Source organism: Hordeum vulgare, chromosome 7H, assembly GCF_904849725.1.
Source record: "Hordeum vulgare subsp. vulgare chromosome 7H, MorexV3_pseudomolecules_assembly, whole genome shotgun sequence".
Lineage (NCBI taxonomy): Eukaryota > Viridiplantae > Streptophyta > Magnoliopsida > Poales > Poaceae > Hordeum > Hordeum vulgare.
Genome location: NC_058524.1, coordinates 244,994,098 through 245,021,679, shown reverse-complemented (window position 1 = coordinate 245,021,679; position 27,582 = coordinate 244,994,098). Strand labels below are relative to the sequence as shown.

General features: G+C 46.5%; 1 protein-coding gene across 1 annotated transcript; it reads right to left on the bottom strand.

Annotated features, from left to right (window-relative positions):
• Positions 1 to 19,759: 19,759 nt before the first annotated feature.
• LOC123410707 (dihydroneopterin aldolase 2-like) lies at positions 19,760 to 26,164 on the bottom strand. The gene is made up of 2 exons (XM_045103644.1): positions 25,638 to 26,164; positions 19,760 to 20,170 (listed from the first exon to the last, which is right to left on the bottom strand). Exons 1-2 carry the CDS (start codon positions 25,844 to 25,846, stop codon positions 19,978 to 19,980), a joined length of 402 nt encoding a protein of 133 aa, XP_044959579.1. The 5' UTR covers positions 25,847 to 26,164; the 3' UTR covers positions 19,760 to 19,977.
• Positions 26,165 to 27,582: the final 1,418 nt, after the last annotated feature.

Sequence of the window (27,582 nt, the reverse complement as noted above, 5' to 3'; positions counted from 1 at the left end):
AGTGGGCTGGAATAAGTTCCCACTAAGGCCCATAAGGTTTGAGAAGGAAAAAACACAAGGTGGAAAGAGTTTCCAAGTGGGAAGGTGGAATCCTACTCCAAGTAGGATTGGAGTAGGACTCCTCCACCTCCAATTTCGGCCAAACCTTTAGGTTTTGAGGCTGCCTCCTCCCCTCCCTCCCACCTATATATACGGAGGTTTTAGGGCTGATTTGAGACGACTTTTCCACGGCAGCCCGACCACATACCTCCACGGTTTTTCCTCTAGATCGCGTTTCTGCGGAGCTCGGGCGGAGCCCTGCTGAGACAAGGTCATCACCAACCTCCGGAGCGCCGTCACGCTGCCGGAGAACTCTTCTACCTCTCCGTCTCTCTTGCTGGATCAAGAAGGCCGAGATCATCGTCGAGCTGTATGTGTGCTGAACGCGGAGGTGCCGTCCGTTCGGTACTAGATCGTGGGACTGATCGCGGGATTGTTCGCGGGGCGGATCGAGGGACGTGAGGACGTTCCACTACATCAACCGCGTTCACTAACGCTTCTGCTGTACGATCTACAAGGGTACGTAGATCACTCATCCCCTCTCGTAGATGGACATCACCATGATAGGTCTTCGTGCGCGTAGGAAATTTTTGTTTCCCATGCGACGTTCCCCAACAGTGGCATCATGAGCTAGGTTCATGCGTAGATGTCTTCTCGAGTAGAACACAAAAGTTTTTGTGGGCGGTGATGTGCGTTTTGCTGCCCTCCTTAGTCTTTTCTTGATTCCGCGGTATTGTTGGATTAAAGCGGCTTGGACCGACATTACTCGTACGCTTACGAGAGACTGGTTTCATGGCCACGAGTAACCCCGTTGCTCAAAGATGACTGGCAAGTGTCGGTTTCTCCAACTTTAGTTGAATCGGATTTGACCAAGGAGGTCCTTGGATGAGGTTAAATAGCAACTCATATATCTCCATTGTGGTGTTTGCGTAAGTAAGATGCGATCCTACTAGATACCCATGGTCACCACGTAAAACATGCAACAACAAAATTAGAGGACGTCTAACTTGTTTTTGCAGGGTATGCTTGTGATGTGATATGGCCAACGATGTGATGTGATATATTGGATGTATGAGATGATCATGTTGTAATAGATAATATCGACTTGCACGTCGATGGTACGGCAACCGGCAGGAGCCATAGGGTTGTCTTTATAACTAACGTTTGTGCTTGCAGATGCGTTTACTATTTTGCTAGGACGTAGCTTTAGTAGTAATAGCATGATTAGCACGACAACCCCGATGGCGACACGTTGATGGAGATCATGATGATGGAGATCATGGTGTGACGCCGGTGACAAGAAGATCGTGCCGGTGCTTTGGTGATGGAGATCAAGAAGCACGTGATGATGGCCATATCATGTCACTTATAAATTGCATGTGATGTTAATCCTTTTATGCACCTTATTTTGCTTAGAACGACGGTAGCATTATGAGGTGATCTCTCACTAAAATTTCAAGACGAAATTGTGTTCTCCCCGACTGTGCACCGTTGCTACAGTTCGTCGTTTCGAGACACCACGTGATGATCGGGTGTGATAGACTCAACGTTCACATACAACGGGTGCAAAACAGTTGCGCACGCGGAACACTCGGGTTAAGCTTGACGAGCCTAGCATGTGCAGACATGGCCTCAGAACACATGAGACCGAAAGGTCGAGCATGAATCGTATAGTTGATATGATTAGCAGAGAGATGCTTACCACTGAAACTATTCTCGACTCACGTGATGATCGGACTTGAGATAGTGGATTTGGATCATGTACCACTCAAATGACTAGAGAGATGTACTTTTTGAGTGGGAGTTCTTAAGTAATATGATTAATTGAACTAATTGTCATGAACGTAGTCTAATGGTCTTTGCGAATTACGATGTAGCTTGCGCTATAGCTCTACTGTTTTATATGTTCCTAGAGAAAATTTAGTTGAAAGTTGATAGTAGCAAACTTTGCAGACTGAGTCTGTAAAACCGAGGATTGTCCTCGTTGCTGCACAGAAGGCTTATGTCCTTAATGCACCACTCGGTGTGCTGCACCTCGAGCGTCGTCTATGGATGCTGTGAACATCCGACATACACGTTTCTGATGACTACACGATAGTTCAGTACAAAATTTCTTAATGGCTTAGAAGCAAGGCGCCTAAAACGTTGTAAAACGTCACGGAACATAAGTGATGTTCTAAAGAGATGAAATTGTGATTTCATGCTTGTGCCCTTGTTAAGAGGTACGAGACCTCCGACAAGATTCTTTGTCCACAAAGCACAGGAGAAAAGGCACAATCGTTGAGCATGTGCTCAGATTGTCTGAGTACGACAATCACTTGAATCAAGTGGGAGTTAATCTTCCAGATGAGATAGTGATAGTTCTCCAAAGTCACTGCCACCAAGCTGTGAGAGCTTCGTGATGAACTATAACATATCAAGGATACATACAATGATCCTTGAGTGATTCGCGATGTTTGACACTGCGAAAGTAGAAATCAAGAAGGAGCATCAATAGTTGATGGTTTGTAAAACCACTAAGTTTCAAGAAAGGCAAGGGCTAGAAGGGATACTTCGTGAAACGGCAAAACAGTTGCTGCACTAATGAAGAGACCCAAGATTAAACCCAAACTCGAGACTAAGTGCTTCTGTAATGAGGGGAACAATCACTGAGGCGGAGAAACTCAAGATACTTGGTAGATAAGAAGGCTGGCAAAAGTCGAAAGAAGTGTATTTGATATACATGATGTTGATGTGTACTTTACTAGTACTCCTAGTAGCACGAGGGTATTGGATACCGGTTCGGTTGCTAAGTGATTAGCGACGCGAAATGAAAGCTACGGCATAAACGGAGACTAGCTAAAGGCGAGGTGACGATAAGTGTTGGAAGTGTTTCCAAGATTGATATGATCAAACGTCGCACGCTCCCTCTACCATCGGGATTGGTGTTAAACCTAAATAATTGTTATTTCGTGCTTGCGTTAAGCATGAACGTGATTGGATCATGTTTATTGCAATACGATTATTCATTTAAAGAGAATAATGGTTACTCTATTTTCTTGAATAATCACCTTCAATGGTTTATTGAATCTCGATCGTAGTGTTACACATGTTCATGATATTGGTGCCAAAAGATACGAGGTAATGATGATAGTACCACTTACTTGTGGCACTGCCGCTTGAGTCATGTTGGTACAAATTGCATGAAGAGGATCCATGTTGATGGATCTTTGTACTCACCTGATTTCGAATCACTAAGTGACATGCAAATCATACCACATGAGCAAGGCCTTGTTTTCATTGAGATGAAATAAGATAGTAACTTGTTGGAAGTGATACATTTTGATGTATGCAGTCCAATGGGTGCTGAGGCACGTAGTGGATATCATTATGTTCTTACTTCACTGACGATTTGAGTAGATACAGGAGTATTTACTTAATGAATCACAAGTCTGAAATGTTGAAAAAGTTCAATTCCGTTTCAGAGTGAAGTTCGTCGTAACAAGAGGATAAACTGTCTACGATATGATCATGGAAATGAATATCTGAGTTACGAATTTTGGTACGCAGTTAAGACAATGTTTCGCAGTTCATGTCACCTGGAACATCATAGTGTGATGATGTGTCTGAACGTCATAGCCACGCACTATTTGGTATGGTGCATACTATGATGTCTCTTATCGAATTACCACTATCGTTTATGGGTTATGCATTAGAGACAACCGCACTCACTTTAAATAGGGCACCACGTATTTCCGTTGAGATGACACAGTATAGACTGAGGTTTAGAGAAATCTAAACTGTCGTTTCTTGAAAGTTTGGGGCTTCGGCACTTATGTGAAAAAATTTCAGTCTGATAAGCTCGAACCCAAAGCGGATAAATGCATCTTCATAGGATATCCAAAACAGTTGGGTACATCTCCTATCTCAGATCCGAAAGCAAAGTGTTTGTTTCTAGAAACGGATCCTTTCTCGAGGAAAGGTTTCTCTCGAAAGAATTGAGTGGGAGGGTAGTGGAACTTGATGAGGTTATTGAACCAACACTTCAACCAGTGTGTAGCAGGGCGCATGAAGTTGTTCCTGTGGCGCCTACACCAATTGAAGTGGAAGCTGATAATGGTGATCATCAAGCATCGGATCAAGTTACTGCAAGCCTCGTAGGTTGACAAGGTCGCATACTACTACAGAGTGGTACGGTAACCCTGTCTTGGAGGTCATGTTGTTGAGCAACAGTGAACCTACGAGTTATGGAGAAAGCGATGGTGGGCCCAGATTCCGACAAATGGCTAGAAGCCATGAAATCCGAGAGAGGATCCATGTATGAAAACAAAGTGTAGACTTTGAAAGAACTACTTGATGGTCATAAGACTATTGAGTAAAGATGGATCTTTAAAAGAAGACAGACGATGATGGTGATAAGTCACTATTAAGAAAAGCTCGACTTGTCGCAAAGATGTTTTCGATAAGATCAAACAGTTGACTATGATGAGACTTTCTCACTCGTAGCGATGCTAAAAGTCTGTTAGAATTATGTTAGTTGTTGATGCATTATTTATGAAATATTGCACGTAGGATGTCAAAACATTGTTTTCTCGACGGTTTCCTTGAGCAAACATTGTATGTGATACAACCAGAAGGTTTTGTCGATCCTAAAGATACTAGCAAGTATGCAAGCTCCAGTGATCCTTCAATGGACTGGTGCAAGCATCTCGGAGTTGGAATATACACTTTGATGAGATGATCAAAGATTTTGGGTTTGTACAAGGTTTATGAGAAACTTGTATTTCCAAAGAAGTGAGTGGGAGCACTATAGAATTTCTGATAGGTATATGTGGTTGACATATTGTGGATCAGAAGTAATGTAGAATTTCTGTAAACCATACAAGGTTGTTTGAAAGAAGTTTTCAAAGGAGTACCTGGATTACGCTACTTGAACGTTGAGCATCAAAGATCTATGGAGATAGATCGAAAGCGCTTAATAGAAGTTTCAACAAGATGCATGCCTTGACAAGTTTTTGAAAGAGTTCAAAATAGACCAGCAAAGAAGGAGTTCTTGGTTGCGTTGTGAGGTGTGAATTTGAGTAAGACTCAAAACCCGACCACGGCAGAATAAAGAGAATAGACGAAGGTCGTCTTCTATGCCTTAGCCGTAGAATCTAAAGTATGCCATGCTGTGTACCGCACCTGAAGTGTGCCTTGACTCAAAGTATGTTGAGAGGTACAGAGAGTGATCCATGATTGAATCACTAGCAGCGGTCGAAATTTATCCTTAGTAACTAATGGACTAAGGAATTTTTCTCGATTATGGAGGTGGTTAAAGAGTTTGTCGTAAAGGGTTACGTCAATGCAAGCTTTGACACTAATCCGGATAACTATGAGTAGTGAAACGGATTCGTATAGTAGAGTAGATATTTGGAGCTTTTCCGAATAGCACGTAGTAGCAGCATCTATAAGATGACATAAAGATTTGTAAAGAACGCACGAATCTGAAAGTTTCAGAACCGTTGACTAAAACCTCTCTCACGAGCAAGACGTGATCAGACCCCAGAACTATATGGGTGTTGGATTCGTTGGAATCACATGGTGATGTGAACTAGATTTTTGACTCTAGTGCAAGTGGGAGACTGTTGGAAATATGCCCAAGAGGCAATAATAAATTAGTTATTATTATATTTCTTAGTTCATGATAATCGTTTATTATCCATGCTATAATTGTATTGATTGGAAACACAATACTTGTGGGGATACATAGACAAAACACTGTCCCTAGTAAGCCTCTAGTTGGCTAGCTCATTGATCAAAGATGGTTAAGGTTTTCTGGCCATAGGCAAGTGTTGTCACTTGATAACGGGATCACATCATTAGGAGAATCATGTGATGGACTAGACCCAAACTAATAGACGTAGCATGTTGATCGTGTCATTTTGTTGCTACTGTTTTCTGCGTGTCAAGTATTTGTTCCTATGACCATGAGATCATATAACTCACGGACACCGGAGGAATGCTTTGTGTGTATCAAACGTCGCAACGTAACTGGGTGACTATAAAGATGCTCTACAGGTATCTCCGAAGGTGTTCGTTGAGTTAGTATAGATCGAGACTGGGATTTGTCACTCCGTGTGACGGAGAGGTATCTCGGGGCCCACTCGGTAATACAACATCACACACAAGCCTTGCAAGCAATGTAACTTAATGTAAGTTGCGGGATCTTGTATTACGGAACGAGTAAAGATACTTGCCGGTAAACGAGATTGAAATAGGTATGCGGATAATAACGATCGAATCTCGGGCAAGTAACATACCGAAGGACAAAGGGAATGACATACGGGATTATATGAATCCTTGGCACTGAGGTTCAAACGATAAGATCTTCGTAGAATATGTAGGATCCAATATGGGCATCCAGGTCCCGCTATTGGATATTGACCGAGGAGTCTCTCGGGTCATGTCTACATAGTTCTCGAACCCGCAGGGTCTGCACACTTAAGGTTCGACGTTGTTTTATGCGTATTTGAGTTATATGGTTGGTTACCGAATGTTGTTCGGAGTCCCGGATGAGATCACGGACGTCACGAGGGTTTCCGGAATGGTCCGGAAACGAAGATTGATATATAGGATGACCTCATTTGGTTACCGGAAGGTTTTCGTGCATTACCGGAAAAGTTTCGGGCTCATCGGTAGTGTACCGGGAGTGCCGGGGACCATCGGGAGGGGTGTCACGCCCCAAGGGGTCTCATGGGCTATGGGAAGAGATAAACCAGCCCCTAGTGGGCTGGAATAAGTTCCCACTAAGGCCCATAAGGTTTGAGAAGGAAAAAACACAAGGTGGAAAGAGTTTCCAAGTGGGAAGGTGGAATCCTACTCCAAGTAGGATTGGAGTAGGACTCCTCCACCTCCAATTTCGGCCAAACCTTTAGGTTTTGAGGCTGTCTCCTCCCCTCCCTCCCACCTATATATACGGAGGTTTTAGGGCTGATTTGAGACGACTTTTCCACGGCAGCCCGACCACATACCTCCACGGTTTTTCCTCTAGATCGCGTTTCTGCGGAGCTCGGGCGGAGCCCTGCTGAGACAAGGTCATCACCAACCTCCGGAGTGCCGTCACGCTGCCGGAGAACTCTTCTACCTCTCCGTCTCTCTTGCTGGATCAAGAAGGCCGAGATCATCGTCGAGCTGTATGTGTGCTGAACGCGGAGGTGCCGTCCGTTCGGTACTAGATCGTGGGACTGATCGCGGGATTGTTCGCGGGGCGGATCGAGGGACGTGAGGACGTTCCACTACATCAACCGCGTTCACTAACGCTTCTGCTGTACGATCTACAAGGGTACGTAGATCACTCATCCCCTCTCGTAGATGGACATCACCATGATAGGTCTTCGTGCGCGTAGGAAATTTTTGTTTCCCATGCGACGTTCCCCAACACTCCTGTCCGACAATGTCGATGGCCATGATATTCACTTCTGTGAAGATGCTACTAGAATATCTAAACCTCTTGCTAGAGACAAACATAGGCTTGTTGTTGGCACGCCTGTTGTTTCTGTTAAGATAGGAGATCATTGTTATCATGGTTTATGTGACGTGGGTGCTAGTGTTAGTGCAATACCTCCGTCTTTATATGATGAAATTAAAGATGAGATTGCACCTGTCGAGATGGAACCTATTGATGTCACTATTCAGCTTGCCAATAGAGATACTCTCTGCCCTTTGGGGATTGTTAGAGATGTTGAAGTCTTGTGTGGTAAAACTAAGTATCCTGCTGATTTTCTCGTTCTTGCTACCACACAAGATAGCTTTTGTCCCATCATATTTGGCTGACCTTTCCTCAATACTGTCAATGCTCATATTGACTGTGAGAAGCAAACTGTCACTGTTGGCTTTGAAGGTGTGTCACATGAGTTTAATTTCTCCAAGTTTGGTAGACAACCTCATGAAAATGAATTGTCTAGTAAGGATGAAATTATTGCCCTATCCTCTATTGTTGTGCATCCTACTGATCCTTTAGAGCAATACTTGCTTGAGCATGAAAATGATATGCATATGGATGAAAGGAATGAGATAGATAGAGTTATCTTTGAACAACATCCTATCCTTAAGAATAATTTGCCTGTTGAACTGCTTCGAGATCCACCCCCACCAAAGGGTGATCCTGTGTTTGAGCTTAACTAGTTACCTGATACTCTTAAGTATGCTTCTCTTGATGAAAAAAGAGATATATCCTGTTATTATTAGTGCTAGCCTTTCAGAGCAGGAAGAAAAGAAATTATTGAAAACTCTGAGGAAGCACTGTGCTGCTATTGGATATACTCTTGATGATCTTAAGGCCATTAGTCCCACTCTATGCCAGCACAAATTAAAACCGGTCCTGATTCCAAACCAGTTGCCGATCATCAACGGAGATTAAATCCTAAGATGAAAGAGGTAGTAAGAAAAAAAATACTAAAGCTCCTCGAAGCAGGTATTATCTATCCTATTGCTCATAGTGATTGGGTAAGTACGGTGCATTGCGTCCCTAAGAAGGGAGATATTACCGTTGTCCCTAATGATAAAGATGAATTGATCCCACAGAGGATTATTACTCGCTATAGGATGGTAATTGATTTTAGGAAATTGAATAAAGGCACGAGGAAAGATCATTACCCCTTGCCTTTTATTGACCTAATGCTAGAAAGATTGTCTAAACACACACACTTCTGCTTTCTAGATGGTTATTCTGGTTTCTCCCAAATACCTGTTGCACAATCTGACCAGGAGAAAACCACTTTTACCTACCCTTTTGGTACCTTCGATTATAGACGTATGCCTTGTGGCTTATGTAATGCACCTGCTACCTTTCAAAGATGTAAGATGGCTATATTCTCTGACTTTTGTGAAAATATTGTTGAGGTTTTCATGGATGACTTCTCCGTTTACGGGTCTCCTTTTGTTGACTGCCTCAGCAACCTTGATCGAGTTTTGCAGAGATGTAAAGATACCAACCTTGTCTTGAATTGGGAGAAGTGCCACTTTATGGTTAATGAAGGCATCGTCTTAGGACATAAAATTTCTAAAAGAGGTATTGAAGTCGATAAGGCTAAGGTTGATGCGATCGAGAAAATGCCATGCCCTACAGACATTAAAGGTATAAGAAGTTTCCTTGACCATGTTGGTTTCTATAGAAGGTTCATTAAGGACTTTTCTAAGATTTCTAGGCCTCTTACCAATCTCTTGCAAAAGAATATTCCTTTTGTTTTTGACGATGATTGTGAGGAAGCATTCAAAATACTTAAGAAGGCCTTGATAACTGCACCTATTGTTCAACCACCTGATTGGAACTTACCTTTTGAAATTATGTGTGATGCTAGTGACTATGCTGTTGGTGCTGTTCTAGGACAAAGAATTGATAAGAAGTTGAATGTTATTCACTATGCTAGTAAAACTCTAGACAGTGCCCAAAGAAACTATGCTACTACTGAAAAGGAATTTTTAGCAATCGTGTTTGCATGTGAAAAGTTCAGATCTTACATTGTTGATTCCAAGGTTACTATTCACACTGATCATGTTGCTATTAAGTATCTCATGGAAAAGAAAGATGCTAAACCTAGACTTATCTGATGGGTTCTCTTGCTACAAGAATTTGATTTGCATGTTGTTGATAGGAAGGGTGCTGAGAACCCCGTAGCAGATAACTTGTCTAGGTTGGAGAATGTTCTTGATGACCCACAACCTATTGATAATAGCTTTCCTGATGAGCAATTGAATGTCATCAATGCTTCACGTAGTACACCGTGCTATGCTGATTATGCAACTTATATCGTTCCAAATATATACCACCTAGTTTCACATACCAGCAAAAGAAGAAATTCTTCTTTGATTTGAGACATTACTTTTGGGATGATCCTCACCTTTATAAGGAAGGAGTGGATGGTGTTATTAGACGTTGTGTACCTGAGCATGAACAGGGACGGATCCTACAGAAGTGTCACTCCGAGGCTTACGGAGGACACCATGCGGAAGATAGAACTGCACACAAGGTATTGCAATCTGGTTTCTATTGGCCTACTCTCTTCAAGGATGCTCGTAAGTTTGTCTTGTCTTGCGATGAATGTCAAAGAATAGGTAATATCAGTAAACGTCGGGAAATGCCTATGAATTATTCACTTGTCATTGAACCATTTGATGTTTGCGGTTTTGATTATATGGGACCTTTTCCAAAGTCCAACGGGTATACTCATATCCTAGTTGTTGTTGATTACGTTACTAAGTGGGTAGAAGCTATCCCAACTAGTAGTGCTGGTCATAACACCTCCATTAGGATGCTTAAAGAAGTTATTTTCCCTAGATTTCGAGTCCCCAGATATTTGATGACTCATGGTGGTTCACATTTTATTCATGGTGCTTTCCGTAAAACGCTTGCTAAGTATGATGTCAACCATAGAATTGCATCTCCTTATCATCCTCAGTCTAGTGGTCAAGTAGAGCTAAGGGCCTGTTTGGGACTACTCCGCTTCATAAAATTTAGCTCCGCTCTAGAAAACGCAAGCCAAACGGGGTAACTTCACGACATGTCGCTCCACAAAAAAAATAGAATCTAGGATAAAACTCCATGTTTTCTGTGAAGCTCCCTAGGAGGTGCTTCAAAAAAATGTAGAAGCCGGAGTTGGAAGGAAATTACCCACCACTGCCACTAGTAAGTGGATACCCCTTCGTTTCTCCTCACTCACCCAATCAGATATATCCTTTCCACCAAATTTCTCATTCTTGAAGCTGAAGCTAGATAAAAGCCAAACACTCTCTTAAAAAAGTCACAACTTCTATATGAAACTGCTCAAAAGTGGATTTGATGAAGCGGAACTGAATTTTATGAAGTAGAGTTGTCCCAAACAGGCCCTAAGTAATAGAGAAATTAAACTAATTCTGCAAAAGACTGTTAATAGGTCTAGAAAGAATTGGTCTAAGAAGCTCGATAATGCACTGTGGGCTTATAGAACTGCTTATAAGAATCTCATGGGCATGTCTCCATACAAAATGGTTTACAGTAAAGCATGTCATTTACCTCTTGAGCTAGAGCATAAGGCTTATTGGGCAATCAAAGAGATCAACTTTGATTTCAAACTTGCTGGTGAGAAGAGGTTATTTGATATTAGCTCACTTGATGACTGGAGAACTCAGGCATATGAAAATGCCAAGTTGTTTAAATAAAAAGTTAAGAGGTGGCATGATAAAAGGATACAAAAACGTGAGTTCAATGTAGGTGATTATTTCTTGCTATACAATTCTCGTTTAACATTTTTTGCAGGCAAGCTTCTCTCTAAATGGGAAGGTTCTTACATTGTTGAGGAAGTATATTGTTCCAGTGCCATCAAGATCAACAACACGGAAGGTAATTTTCCGAGAGTGGTAAATGGGCAAAGAATCAAGCATTATATCTCAGGTACTCCCATAAATGTTGAAAGCAATATTATTAATACCATAACTCCGGAGGAGTACATAAGGGATATTTATCAGCTTGTTTCAGACTCCAAAAACGAAGAGGTATGTGATTCGGTAAGTAAAGCGACTCCAAAACTTTTCCAGTAGCAATTTTTCTCCGTTTTGGAATTTTTAGAAAAATAGAAAAATTTAAAGTAGTCCGGAAATCGCACAAGGAGGCGACAAGCCTGCCACGCGCGGCCTACCCCCTGGCCGCGCCTGGGTGGCTTGTGGGCACCTCGTGTGCCTCCCGGACTTCGTTTTCTTGCGGAGTACTCCTTTTGGTCGGGAAAAATTCATTATATATTCTCCCGAAAGGTCTGACCCTCGTATCACGCAATTATCCTCTGTTTTCGTTTCGAGCTATTGTGCAGACAGATCTAGATCGCTATGGCGTCCCCAAAAGTTCTGAAGGACAAGTTCTTCGAGAAGGTCATCAATCCCTACCTCGCGAGAGTGTTGTAACACCCTCAATCTATCAAGATGCATGAGGGGGTGCTGCACATCCATGATGTTGAGGGCCCCAAGAAGACCGGAAGCGTGGAGGCGAGGCTCGAAGCAATGGAGCAGCAAGTCTTCAAGTACCAAGGGCTGGTGGAACGCGGACTCAACACCAACCACATGATGATCACGGAGTTCACCAACAAGCACAAGATCGATGCCAATGACATCGGGAAGCACCTCTCCAGGCTCTATGACAGAATTGATCACCTCCAAGCCCAGATCTGCGACCCGCAGAACCAAAATTGTGAGTATGAGTATAGATTTAAATCAATACGGTTGGCTGTAGATTTGAGGATTCCGAAGACTCGATCATCTTTCCATGATGGAGCACCTATGCCTTGGAAGACGGAGAATCAACCCCGGATTGCAACAACTCCACCACCATCACCTTCGAAGGAAGACAACTAAGCACGGGTATGGGCACTCCTCTTGGCTTGTGCCAAGCTTGGGAGAGTTACCCCGGTATCGTATCACCATCACATCTTTTGCCTTTACCTTTTTCTTAGTTCGATCCTTTTTGGTTTTATCTTTTTCTAGTAGAATAAAGTTCTTAGTATGGTCTAGGCTTGAGTTTTGCTTTGTGTGTATTTGAGCTCGTGAGTCATATAATAAAGAGTGTTTTAGTTAAGGGCCTTGCCTCATGCCATGATCTAAAGAATAATAAGAGAACAAAAGCATGAAAGATCATATAATGATCTTATGGGAAGTGATGGCTTCACATATAAAAAGAATGTTGATTGAAACTTGTTGTGGGTGAACAAACGTAGACCTTGGTCAATGTTGCAATTAATAGGAAGTAATAAAGAAGGAGAGTCATGGTGATCGACACCAATTCCTTATTTCGCCTTTATCTTGGATAACGTCATGTGCTAGGGAAAGATCTATATTCATATGTCAACTTGGAAGTAAGTATTTATGAATTATTATTGTTGACATTACCCTTGAGGTAAGTAGTTGGGAGGCGAAACTATAAGCCCCTATCTTTCTCTGTGTCCAACTGAAACTTTGATCTCATGAGTACCACGTGAGTTTTAGCAATTGTAGGAGACGAAAGGATGATTGAGTATGTGGATTTGCTTTACAAGCTCTTATTTGACTCTTTCCGATGTTATGATAAATTGCAATTGCTTCAATGACTAAAGGCTATTGGTTGTTAATTCTCAGTAAGGCTCTTGACCCATACTTTACTTTGTGAAGGAATTGTCACTTTAGCATAAGAGTTTATATGACGCTATTGTTGTTCTAATTATGATCATGATGCCTGCATGTCCGTATTTTATTTTATCGACACCTCTATCTCTAAACATGTGGGCATATTTATTGATCTCGGCTTCCGCTTGAGGACAAGCGAGGTCTGAGCTTGGGGGAGTTGATACGTCCATTTTGCATCATGCTTTTATGTTGATATTTATCGCTTTATGGGCTGTTATTACACTTTACGATACAATACTTATGCCTTTTCTCTCTTATTTTATAAGGTTTACACGAAGAGGGAGAATGCCGGCAGCTGGAATTCTGGTCTGAAAAAGGAGCAAGTTTGAGATACCTATTCTGATCAACTCCAAAAGTCGTGAAAATCAACGAGGAATTATTTTGGATTTTATAAAAAATACTGGGTGGAAGAAGTACGAGAGGGGAGCCACCAGGAGGCCACAAGCCTGCCAGACGCGGCCTACCCCCCTGGCCACGCCTAGGTGGCTTGTGGGCCCCCTGTTGCCCCTCTGGCTCCCATCTTTTGCTATGACGAGGGTTTCGTTCCAGGAAAAATCAGGAGGAGGCTTTTGGGAGCAATCGTCGCCGCCACGAGGCGGAACTTGAGCAGAACCAATCTAGAGCTCCGGCATGGCCATCCTGCCGTGTAAACTTCCCTCCCGGAGGGGGAAATCATCGTCATCATCATCAACAACACTCCTCTCATCGAAGGGGACTCATCACCATCAACATCTTCATCAGCACCATCTCATCTCCAAACCCTAGTTCATCTCTTGTAACCAATCTCCGTCTCGCGACTCCGATTGGTACTTGTAAGGTTGCTAGTGGTGTTAATTACTCTTTGTAGTTGATGCTAGTTGGATTACTCGGTGGAAGATCATATGTTCAGATCTCTAATGCCATTCAATACCTCTCTGGTCATGAACATAATTATGCTTTTTGAGTAGTCACTTTTGTTCCTCAGGACATGGGATAAGTCTTGTTATAAGTAGTCATGTGAATTTGGTATTCGTTCGATATTTTGATGCGTTGTATGTTGTTTTTCCTCTAGTGGTGTTATGCGGACGTCGACTACATAACACTTCACCATTATTTGGGCCTAGAGGAAGGCATTGGGAAGTAATAAATAGATGAAGGGTTGCTAGAGTGACAGAAGCTTAAACCCTAGTTTATGCGTTGCTTCGTAAGGGGCTGATTTGGATCCACTAGTTTAATGCTATGGTTAGACTTTGTCTTGATTCTTCTTTCGTAGTTGCGGATACTTGCGAGAGGGGTTAATAATAAGTGGGATGTTTGTCCAAGTAAGGGCAGCACCCAAGCACCGGTCCACCCACATATCAAACTATCAAAGTAGCGAACGTGAATCATATGAACATGATGAAAACTAGCTTGACAGAAATTCTCATGTGTCCTCGGGAGCGCTTTACCTCATATAAGAGTTTGTCCAGGCTTGTCCCTTGCTACAAAAGGGATTGGGCCACTTTGCTGCACCTTTGCTATTATTGTTACTTGCTACTTGCTACGAATCATCTTATCACACAACTATCTGTTACCGATAATTTCAGTGCCTGCAGAGAATACCTTGGTGAAAACCACTTTCCAGTTCCTTCTGCTCCTCGTTGGGTTCGACACTCTTACTTATTGAAAGTACTACGATAGATCCCCTACACTTGTGGGTCATCAGATCCCGTGACTAACACCTTAGTCACATTGCTTGCAAGGCTTGTGTGTGATGTTGTATTACCGAGTGGGCCCCGAGATACCTCTCCATCACACGGAGTGACAAATCCCAGTCTTGATCCATGCTAACTCAACGGACACCTTCGGAGATACCTGTAGAGCACCTTTATAGTCACCCAGTTACGTTGTGACATTTGATACACACAAGGTATTCCTCCGGTGTTAGTGAGTTACATGATCTCATGGTCATAGGAATGAATACTTGACACGCAGAAAACAATAGCAACAAAATGACACGATCACATGCTACGTTCATAATTTGGGTCTTGTCCATCACATGATTCTCCTAATGATGTGATCCCATTATCAAGTGACAACACTTGCCTATGGCCAGAAAACCTTGACCATCTTTGATCAACGAACTAGTCCACTAGAGGCTGACTAGGGACAATGTGTTGTCTATGTATCCACACATGTATTTGAGTTTCCAATCAATACAATTCTAGCATGGATAACAAGCGATTATTATGAACACGGAAATATAATAATAACTAATTTATTATTGCCTCTAGGGCATATTTCCAACACCTCTCCGGTTAATAACCAATAGCAGGATCTGGATATCCATGTTGGCTCCCACATGTTCCACGATGATCTCATCGGATGAACCACGATGTCGTGGATTCAATCTATCCCGTATGCAATTCCCTTTGTCTATCGATATATAACTTGCCCGAGATTCGATCGTTGATATCCCCATACCTTGTTTAATCTCGTTACCGGCAAGTCTCTTTACTCGTTACATAACACATGATCATGTGACTAACTCCTTAGTCACATTGAGCTCAATAGGATGATGTATTACCGAGTGGGCCTGGAGATACCTCTCCGTCATACGGAGTGACAAATCCGAGTCTCCATTCGTGCCAACCCAAAAGATACTTTGAGATATACCTATAGTGCACCTTTATAATCATCCAGTTACGTTGTGACGTTTGATACACCCAAAGAATTCCTACGGTGTCCGGGAGTTGCACAATCTGATGGTCTAAGGAAATGATACTTTACATTAGAAAAGCTTTAGCAGACGAACTACATGATCTTGTGCTACGCTTAGGATTGGGTCTTGTCCATCACATCATTCTCCTAATGATGTGATCCCGTTATCAAGTACATCCAATGTCCATGGCCAGGAAACCATGACCATCTATTGATCAACGAGCTAGCCAACTGGAGGCTCACTAGGGACATGTTGTGGTCTATGTATTCACACATGTATTACGGTTTCCGGTTAATATAATTATAGCATGAACAATAGACAATTATCATGAACTAGGAAATATAATTATAACCACTTTATTATTGACTCTAGGGCATATTTCCAAAAACTACCTCGCTCGAAGCTAGGATCCAGCGAGAACAGGCCCCCAGGACTCAAGCCCGACCGTGTCCCCCCGCAGGTTCCACTACCACCACCGAGGCGACAAGAAGAAGACAGCAAGGACACCAGATCGGCTAGATCCGAGGCAACCACGCGCTTAGGGCATGTACAATGCATAGCCTCGGGGTGATGCCTCGTATGCCATGTAGGATCGGATGTCAGGAAAAGTAGGTTCGGATGAGGAAGCGGGATCCTTTGCAGGAGGCGAGTGCCTGAAGAAAAAAAGTGTGGTCCGGTGTAAAAAGCTGGAAAAGTTAGAGTGGAAAGTAGAGATATATATGTATTAGAGTCTTTGTTTTTTATTCTTTAATGAGGCCCACTAGTGATAGCTTATATTGGAGAAAAAAAGTCAATATAGATGCTTCAAGCTACTTTTTCCATGAGGCATCTGTATCCATATGCCATCATTGTACATGTCCTTATTCAAAGAGAAGTGCCAGATCCGTTGTCTTATCTTTGCGTCCACCATGGAGGAAGAGCAGAGGACGACACCGGCGACCACCAAGCGATGCACACATACGATGGCGGAATGCACTCCAACGGCATAACGCCAGTCACCCAAGGGGGAAGTCCAGGAAAACGCCCGAGTCCTAAGCTACTATACAGGAGGAGAACAGTTCCCTTCGCTTCCACCATGGAGGAAGAGCAGAGGACGGAGCCGGCGACCACGAGCGCTGCACGAATGCGATGGTGGGATGCACTCCCAGTCACTCAAAGGGGAAGTCCAAGCAAACACCTCCATCCTAAGCTACTATATACAGGAGGAGAACGACCTCCTGGCCCGCTCCATCTCCAGTCGTCGAGGCCGCCGAAGAAGAAGGGGAGAGGAGCCGGGTTCACAGCGGCAGTTCTCAAGGAAGAAAGGAGGAGAGACAAAGAAAAGAGAAGAATGAGAGTGAATATGAGTGCATAATCTCGCAAAGTATGCTTTATCCTTTGGGTATGATCGTCATGTATGGTTAGGCCAACCTGGCAAACTTGTATTCATTCCTGAAAACAATGAGTTGCCCTAATAAAGCTTTGTAAGAGCATCTACAACCAGACCCCTCGTACCTATCTGAAACGTCCGAACAGGTAGTCCGGTCAGTGATCGGTCACAACGATCCAACCTGACCCCTCATATCCGCATCAAACAACTGGGTTGATCGACAGCCCTCATATCCAGCCCACATATAAGGCAAATATGGGGCGGCCAGGTCATGCTCGGGCGCGTCCGCCTGACAGGCCCGGTCCACCACTGACCCCACCGCTACCCCACAAAATCCCCACTCTGGGCGCCTCCTTTTGAACCCTAGCTCACTCTTTCTCTCGCTTCGTCCCCTCCTCTTCGTCTCTGAGTCAGATCCCATCGAGTGTAACGTCGAGCTTCGGAAGCCGCTCTAGCTTCGACAGCACCGACGTTGACTACGACGAGGAGCTGGCCCTCCGCATCATCCTGGAGCGGTCCAAGGTGGAGACCGATGGCAACTCCGGATCTGGACCTCAGCCGCATCTCCTGCGCCGGTGGAGCTATGATGCCGGAGTTGGACGCTCCTGACCCGTGCATGGCTCTAATAGGACTGCACAGTTCGCACAGGCCTCGCGTGCTATCCTTCCCTGCCGACCGCTCCTCCACACGGGTAGCGTTGGGTTCTAGTGCCCGTGCAGTTAGCCCGCACATGTACTCCATAATGGAGGCGCGCGGAGAAGGAAGCGGAGCAGTCCACGCACTGCCGTCGCGGGATGCCTGCGGAGCCCGGCAATGATGAATGCCTCCTCGCATTGGTATACCGCCGATCCCTCACCACAGTGGAGACGCATGCTCGGCGCCTTCGACGAAACGCCAAGGCGCTCCGGCTTGCTATTGAGCAGTCGGAGCGTGAGGCGAAGAAGCTAGCGAAGGAGAAGGCCCGGCTCATGAAGATGAAGTGGGGGCAGGGTCGTCCGTCGGATGGAAGGCCTCATCGTCCTCTCGACGACGGTGACAAGGGCACCTCGTCCTCCGACCCTCCTCCAGTCGTGGACAGCTACAGCTGCGTCGGCGACCCGAAGGGCAGAGGGCCGGTGAGGAAGTGGTGATCTACCCCCTCCCCCCCTCCCCTTACGCAATGTTTATATAGTTTTTAGGGGTAATTAGTACAAATGCCCGTGCGTTGCAACGGGCTAAAAATATCATCAGCTATAGCAAATATGCCCGTGCTTTGCAACGGAAGAAAAAATATCACATACCCAGCCCAATAAACATGACTCGAGACCCCAATACACATCCTCTAATATTTCAAGATGACACTACATTTTAAAAATAATAGCTAGTTTAAAGTTATTTATCAAATACTAACCGGGTAATTCCACTTGAAAATAAATTAATATGTTAATCTTTTAGTCAGTTGAATGGTAATGCTCTCCTTCTTTCAAACATATGCGTTCGTGCTTCGCGACGGAGTGAAAGCGAGCAACGACTCCAAGTGTATCGCAACAATTGCTAATGGCCCTCTCTTACATAATCTTCTCAATTATGTTTCAAAGAATGAATTTATTTTTTGGAAAGCCTTTACGAAAATTTGCTAGTCAACAACCATTATTGCACACATGATTCAGTTCTATAAAGTACAATACTTTATTTTGAGGTTGCAGCTTCCATTGATACTTTGCTCAACAAATTTTTAGAAAGCCAATGAGAGTGGCATTCTTTTCATTTATTCAGCCAATCAGAGTGCATGTCCCTTTATTCTTCTCATTTATTTAGCCTCTTGTATAGAGTCTTCCTTCTTCCTCACTAATCCCATTTTAATTAGGAAACTAATCAGCATAAGTGTATATCCCTCCTCCATCTTATTTAATTAGCCTCCTTCATCGAGTCTTCTCATTTCTTGGTTCTCGTGGTGACTTGCCGATATTCTAGGTAAGTTCTGAATGTATTTTAATTAGTGGGATTAAGTCTACAGAATCGAGGTGGGACTAACCACATCCTGTAGCGAAGTTTGAAGTTGGGTCAGCTGGTTGTTGCGTTCCCTATAAGGGTTGAGGTTTTGAGTTCGACTGTCAAATACAATACTCTAACTATTATTTTCAGATAATTTTTTTGCTGCTGGACAATAATAAAGCATGAACCATACCCAGTTTGACCCATGTAGGGACGACGGACGAAAAACATCCACAGATTGGTACCACCTCACGTATCTAAAAAAATCACCTACAATAAATCAAAGAAAAAAACAGAACGGGACGAAACCAAGAATATCACCTTGCTTTATTAGTAGGTATAGATTATTTAAAAAGTATCTCCGATGAACTGGAGATGATCTTTTGTCTGATGTCCTTTTGAAGCTGATTTTGTATGTGTGTTTTTAATTTTGTTGTCCGATGTTTGATTACGTAGAGTAGCTCAACATTGTATGAGTAGTATGGATATAAGATACGTGGATGTGAAGAGGGAAATATGAGGCTCGCTCTAAGGTTCTCAAAAAGATAAGTTAATAAATGAAAGCAACTTTTCTCTCTGCAAGATTATTTTTGTTTCAGTCTGCGCAAAACCTAGTAGCACTATCAAACTTTTTGTCCGTGACTGCGGCAATTTCAGCAACAGCCGAGAGTAAGAACACAATCAACACCACATTTTACAAATAAGACACAGAAATCAGGTCAATTGCGATTCTGAGGGAGCATTGGTCCGGCTTTCTCATATGAAGTTGTGCTCATGCCTTTCTGTGCCTCAGTATCTCCACTCCCAAGTAGTCCACGACGCCTTGCACCGCGACATGAGGTTTCCCCACCTTCACTCGAACAGCAGAGATCGGAGGGAACTTGAGCAGCGTGGTGTTGGCAATCGATTGAGCCACTGACTCCAAAAGGTTATGCGACGGACCTTCTACCACACCCTTGGCTATCCTGCAGGATGACATACTTTGGTATCAGGTGTTGAGCATGATCGTTACGTACATTAGACAGCTAAGATTATGTTTATTATCCTTTCCTTGTATAGTGGATACGGTTGAGATATTTCTGTCCATGTACTCTATATATGCTAAGGCATACGATCAATACAAATATTGTCAAACCACATGGTATCAGATACCGCATCGGTCCTAACCTAATCGCTTCCGCCGTGCCTGTGCCCGCACAGTAGTCGCTGCTGCCCACCCGACCGCCGCAGCCCTCCAGCCGCCGTCTTCCCTACCCGACCGCCGCAGCCCTTCTGCCGCCGTCCTCCTCACCCGACTGCCGCAGCCCTCCTGCCGCCGTCTACCGCACCCGACCACCGCAGCTCCATTGTCGTCGTCGTCCACTTTCCCCACACGTGGTCCCGATCCCATCGCCGCCGAGGACACCCGCAACATCAACATACACGAGACATGCACGAGCGCGTCCCCATCCGTCTCTCCCAGGACGATTCCTCCTACTACCCCTGGAAGACCTACTTCAACTTCGTCGATGCCGAGGCCATGAAGCACGACACCGAGTGGTCGGCTATCGAGGCTACTCTCATCTGCAGGTTCTTCCAGACCATCTCGAAGGACCTCTTCTACACGGTGGTTCATGATGATGATGATGCTTACTTCGTCTCGAGTAAGCTCAACGAGCTCTTCACCGACAACTGCCTCCAGCGCCTCGTCTTTCTCCAGCAGGAATTTTTTGGTTGCCACCAAAATAACTCCTCTGTGGAGGACTTCTGCATGCACCTCAAACGCATTTGCGATGAACTCCACGACATCGGCGAGAAGGTCTCCTCCGATCTCCTCCTCATCACCCTCGTCAACGGCCTCAATGAGGAATTCTCCAACGCCGCCGCCAACCTCACGCTCATCCCTGACCCGAGCTTTCCCAAGGCCGTCGCCTATCTCAAGCTGGAAGAGCGTCGGATGAAGCAACTAAAGCTCCGGGCTGTCCATACGGCCCTCACTGCCGGCACCTCGCGCGCTGCTGCTCCTTCACCGCCACCTCCGCAGCAGCTGGCATCGCCCGCACCCTCGCTGCCGTTCCTGTTCCCACAACAGGGCGCACCAACACCACCTCCCCCTGTCAACTGCGGTAGCCGCCACGACAAGGGCAAAGGCCAGCAGCGGCCGCCTGTCCCGGGCGATCCGCCTCGAGCCAACCAGCAGCAGCAGCCCATGCCGTCGTGGTCCTACGGGAACAACCCATGGACCGGCATCGTCCATGCCTACTCCATGTCGATGCCTCGCGGGCTCACACCCGGCATCCTCGGTCCTCGTCTCGCTCATCACCAGGCCTACCTCGTGGCGCCCCAACAGTTCGCATCGCCACCGCCGGCTGCGCCGCCATAGAAGTATGGGGCATACCCGGCTCTGCCGGCTCCACCTCTGCAACCGGCTGGCAGATCCTATCTCCACCCGGCCCCTCAGCAGCTACCGCCTGCTCCCTGGGACCCGGCTCTGCTGGCCGCGCTTCACTCCGCCCCCACGCCCAACATCTACTGGCGGCGGAGACTGGTATATGGACACCGGGGCTACCGCCCACATTACTTCTTCGGATGGTAACCTCGCCACTTCTTTTCCTGTCAATACCTCTACCCGCATCACCGTTGGTGACGGTTCTTCTCTTCCCATTACACATATTGATCATACCTCTTTTCCTTCGAACTCTACTCCCATCAATCTGTCTAATGTTCTTGTCTCTCCAGAACTTGTTAAAAACCTTGTTTCCGTTCGCTGCCTTGCTCGTGAAAATCCTCTCACTGTTGAATTTGATGAATGTGGTTTCTCTGTGAAGGACGCCCGTACCCGGATGGTTCTACACGGATGTGACAGCCCCGATGATCTCTACCCGGTCGGCTCTTCCGCCTCCAACTCTGCTGGACCAGTCGCTCTCCGCCGGTGTGGATCTTTGGAACGCTCGTCTGGGACATCCCAACCCCGCTGCACTTCATCATATTCTTTGGAGTTTTTCTTTCACTTGTAATAAAGTAGACCACCATACTTGTCATGCTTGCCGTCTCAGCAAAAACATGCGTCTACCATTTAGCGACTCTACCACCATTGCATCTTATCCCTTTCAGTTAATTCATAGTGATGTCTGGACCTCACCTCTCGCAAGTAACTCTGGCTATCTTTATTATCTGGTCATATTAGATGATTACTCTCACTATGTGTGGACTTTTCCCTTACGACAGAAATGTGACGCGCTCTCTACACTTACATCCTTTTTCTCACATGTCACCATGCAGTTTGGTCGCCCCATCCTCGCACTTCAAACCGACAATGGGAAAGAGTTCGACAATCTGGTCATTCGGAATTTTCTCGCCACTCATGGTACTCTCATTCGTCTAACTTGTCTTTACACTTCGCAGCAAAACGGGCGGACTGAACGCATACTTCGCACGCTAAATGATTGCGTTCGTACTCTCTTGTTTCATGCCAACATCCCACCTCGTTTCTGGCCTGATGCTCTTGCCACGGCGTCTCTCTTGATCAACATCCGGCCCTGTCGTGCTCGCTGGAACTATCTGTCACATCGTCTTCTCTACGGCACTCCCCCATCTTATGATGGTCTTCACATCTTCGGGTGCCTTTGCTATCCTAGCATCGCTTCCGTAGCACCACATAAGCTTGCTCCGCGATCCTTCGCATGCATCTTTCTTGGTTATCCTTCCAACACCAAGGGCTATTGGTGCTACGATCCCGTCTCTCATCGGGTGATCACTTCACGACACATACTTTGACGAAAAAGTGTTCCCTTTTCAGCAAGTTCCTCCAGCTGATGCACCGACTACGTCATCGCCATCGTTCCCCGCGACTCTGCAGCCGGCTCTGCCTCTCGCGCGACCTCGGCGGGTACTGCAGTTGGCTCGTCTACTGCAGCCGGCCCTGCCTCTCGCGCGACCTTGCCGGGTACTGGAGCTGGCCCATCTGCTACAGCTGGCTTGCCTGCTGCCATCGTCTCTGACGCCGGCTCGGCCGACTGGACCCCAGGGGTTGCTTCTTCAACCTCGCCATCGACCGCCTCGGGTCCGGTCTCTCGCGCTTCCCAGCTGGACCTTGTTCCGGCAACCCCAGTCGGCGTTACGACTCGGTTGCACAATCGTGCCCTTCGACCTAGCACTCGGTATCCCTCCGAGTAATACTTGTTCACGGCGTCGATCTCAACCCTATCACCATCACCAACCATCCCCGGTTCACGCAGCTCTTCGCAACCCCCATTGGCTTGCCGCCATGCAGGACGAGTTCGATGCGCTGCAACACAATCGCACGTGGCAACTCGTTCCTCCTCCTCGCAATGTCAACATCATTAGCGGGAAATGGGTGTTTCGCCACAAGCATCGCCCCGATGGTACCCTAGAGCGGTACAAAGCTCGTTGGGTGGTTAGCGGGTTTCGTCAACGCGCCGGCGTGGACTTCACCGACACTTTCGCCCCGATCGTTAAGTCGGGCATGATCCGCACTGTCCTTCAGCTTGCAGTTTCTCGTGTCTGGACCGTACATCAGTTGGAAGTCTCCAACGCATTCCTTCACGGCCACCTTGCCGAACAAGTCTACTGTCAGCAACCCATCGGGTTCGTCGACGCTGCTCATCCGGACCATGTGTGTTTGCTTTCTCGATCTCTCTACGGGTTGAAGAAGGCCCCTCGTGCGTGGTACCAACGCATCATCGCGTTTCTGCACCAGTTAGGCTTCCAAGCTACTCGCTTTGACGCCTCCCTGTTTGTGTTCTCTCACAGCACTGCCCTGGCGTACCTGCTCCTCTACGTTGATGACATCATCTTCACGGCATCCTCGGCCAAACTTCTTGCGCAGCTCACAGCTCACCTCAGTGCCGAGTTCGCTTTGAAGGATCTGGGGGCGCTCCACTACTTCCTCGGCATTGAGGTCATTCAGCGCTCTGACGACTTCTTCCTACATCAACAGAAGTATGCACATGAACTTCTCGAGCGCGCAGGCATGCTTAACTGCAAGACTGTCGCCACTCCTGTTGATATGAAGGCCAAGCTCTCCACCCTAGGTGTCTCTCCTGCACCGAATGTCTCGCTCTATCGCCCTATTGTCGGCGCTCTTCCGTACCTGACTCTCACCAAACCGGACATACAGTATGCAGTACAACAGGTGTGTCTTCACATGCATGTTCCTTGCGACAACCATTGGAACTTGGTCAAGCGGATACTTCGTTACATTTGCGGCACCATGTCTCTCGGGCTCACCTTGAGAGCATCATCATCCACCGAGTTGGTCGCATACTCTGACACGACTGGACAGGCTGCCCCGACACTCAACGCTCTACATCCGGCTACTGCGTTTACCTCGGGCCTTCCCTCATTTCCTGGTCGTCAAAACGACAACCAACGGTGTCCCGATCCAGTGCCTAGGACGAGTACAGGGCGGTGGCCAACGTCGTCGCCCAATGCTCCTGGTTGCACCAACTTCTTCAAGAGCTTCATCACGACGCCTCACGAGCTACACTTGTGTACTCTGATAACGTCTCCGCCGTCTATCTCTCCGCCAACCCCGTTCATCATCGCCGCACGAAGCACATTGAGCTTGACATACACTTCGTGATTGAGCAAGTGGCTCTCGGACACATTCGTGTCCTCCACGTGCCGACTGCCCAACAGTTTGCTGGTGTTATGACCAAGGGGTTACCGACGTCTACCTTCGAGGAGTTCCGGTCCAGTCTGTGCGTCACTAGCGACGCTTCGACTGCAGGGGGTGTTGAGCATGATCATTACGTATATTAGGCAGCTAGGATTATGTTTGTTATTTCCTAGTTTATCTCCCGATCCTTTCCTTGTATAGCGGATACGGTTGAGATATTTCTGCCCGTGTACTCTATATATGCTAAGGCATACGATCAATGCAAATATTGTCAAACCACATCAGGAAAGCCAAAAGGAAGAGATTAGCTTACTGTTGATCCACTCAGAGGTTGTACACTGAGCTGAGAAGATGAATCTGATTACAATGCTTGCTAAATTACACGAAAACAACAGTATTCTGATTTAGTCTACGCCAAACTACTCCCACCGCAGTTATACCATCCAATACGGTGAGGCAAAATCAATCCTCTTGAGGTGGAGCTTGTTTTCTGCAGACCAACAATATTTTGACTATGGAAATGCAACATACTCCATATACATATATAATGGACTAATTACAGGTCGAGGGTACCAAAGCCCCATCCGGTTTGTTAACAACCGCAGAGTTAGTTTTGAGGTGATAGCAATCGAAACGTTCTACAAGTAATCAGTGTGAACGGACGCATGGCAGGATTCTGAATTTCAGATACGAATGGTGAGCTAAACTGTACTGCGACACCAAGCAGGTCGATCGATGAGCAGTGGCAAGGTGGACTGAAATTATACAGCACCATGATGAGACTGGAACGGGGTGCAGGCGGAGTAGCGTACCTGTAGATGTCGCTGTAGCTGACGGTGTGGGAGATGTCGTCGGAGTCCCCGGCGGTGGCGAGGTCCATCCAGGCGTCGACGTCAATGACGAACTTCTGGCCGAGCTTCTTCTCCTCCTGCTTCACGCCGTGGAACCCGTGGAACTGCAGCCCCCGCAGTATCAGCTTGTCGCCGCCCATCGCTGGCGGCTCCTCCCCGTCCCCCGCCATGCCTGCTCCCGTACTAGCGGACTCGATCGATCGTGCGCTCACCCGCCGCCTCCTTCTCTAGAGCTGGCGCATGTGGGTGGGTGGAGGGTTGGGTAAGATTCGGGCGGCCGGAGCAGGGAGCCTGCAGGTGAGGTCTGCGCGTTCGGTAGAAAATCGGTGTTTCTGCAATTTCAGATAGCGGGAAGGGGAAAATCCGGTAGGGACGAGCAGCCGCTAGGGCGTCGGCGGCTTGAGATGGCGATGCGCGCCTGGGATGCGGAGCTGTCAGGGGGAACGAGGCGTGGGCGTGCGGCGCAGCAGGGTGGAGGAAGGCCGCACAGCGGCTGGTGATTTTATTTTATTATTATTATTTTAAATAGCGGCTGGCAACTAGGCACACGATAGTGGATAAGGGGATAGGGTTTTTTTTAGACTCACACAGCTTTATTAAGATGTCATCACAATGTTTGAAGAAACGAAATTGAGGTTTCAAGATTGACCTAACCAAATATGACAACCAACTCGCAACTTACGTACATGCTTTACAAGATTATGTGTTTCAATATCGAAAGTTCTAAACTCATGTCTAAAAATGAAAGAAATAAAAGAAGAAAACCATTTATTTCAAGTACCACTCCTCCATAGCTTGCTGCGCTCCAATTTTTGATTGCCTCAGAGCATCTCCAACAACAACGTAAAACAAGCGCGGCGCCGAAAAATAGATCGTTTTAGCGCGCGCGCGACACGGCGGGAGGCTCTAGCGGGCGCGCAAAAGCCGCGCGCGCTATAACAAGTTGGACGCGCGGTGTATTTGGGGCGCCCACTTCCGCGCGCGGCAGACTCGAGCGCTCGCGCCGCACTCTCTCATTTCCTCCTCCTACGCACCGCGCGCGCCGGCGCCGGCGCCCCTGCCACCCATGGACGCGCACACCGGCACCCCGCTCACCCCGTTGTACAGTCGCGATCCCCCCGCCGCCGCCGAAAATCCTAGTGCGGGGAGCGTTGGCGTCGCCACCGCCGGAGCTCCGCCGAGCGTCGGCCTCGCGCGCAGCCTCTTCTTGCCGCCGCGGATGACCACGACGACGGGTGGCGTCGCGCCGGCGCCGTCCCGTGCCGCCGCCGCACCATCGAAGCTCCCCAATGCGGCGGGGCCGAAGAAGCGAAAAACATCCGCGAAGAAGAACAAGGCGGCGGACGGCTCCGGCAGCTCGAAGGCGAAGAAGAAGCTTCCAGGGCGGCATTTTGATGAATGTTTCAAACTCATTTTGTGTCCAAAATGCCATATATTAAAATGCCCGGCGAGTCGCGCGCGTTGCTGGAGCGGCGCGCGCGCTGCATTTTAGCGCGGCTGCTGGAGCCAGCGCTGCGCGACGCGCCAAACCAGGCGATGGGCGCGTGGCAAACATGTTTTTTGGGCGCGGCGCGAAGCGCGGCTGTTGGAGATGCTTTCAATGATGGTATTGTAATCTGATGCCACTACCAACCGATGCACATAAAGGTATGATGGAAGAGCGGATGCTTCTCTAGCCGCGAGTGCTTCTAAAATTGTAAGGTTATTGATAAAAGGGAATAGTTAGAGTCTGTTTGGGACTGCTCTGCTTCTTAAAATTCGGCTCTCCTTCAGAAAAGACAAGCCAAACAAGATAGCTCTATGATATACTACTCCGCAAAAAAACTAGAATCTGGGATACAACTTCAAAGTTTTTATGAAGCTCATGGAAGGATGCTCCAAAAAACTCTAAAAGCTGGAGTTGGGG

What these genes read in the sequence shown, in the direction of transcription:
- LOC123410707 (XM_045103644.1), bottom strand. Translation starts at nt 25,846, where the DNA reads ATGGCGGGGGACGGGGAGGAGCCGCCAGCGATGGGCGGCGACAAGCTG. An exon ending in AGCTACAGCGACATCTACAG is followed by an intron (nt 20,171 to 25,637) that starts GTACGCTACTCC and finishes GTCATCCTGCAG; the next exon opens with GATAGCCAAGGGTGTGGTAG.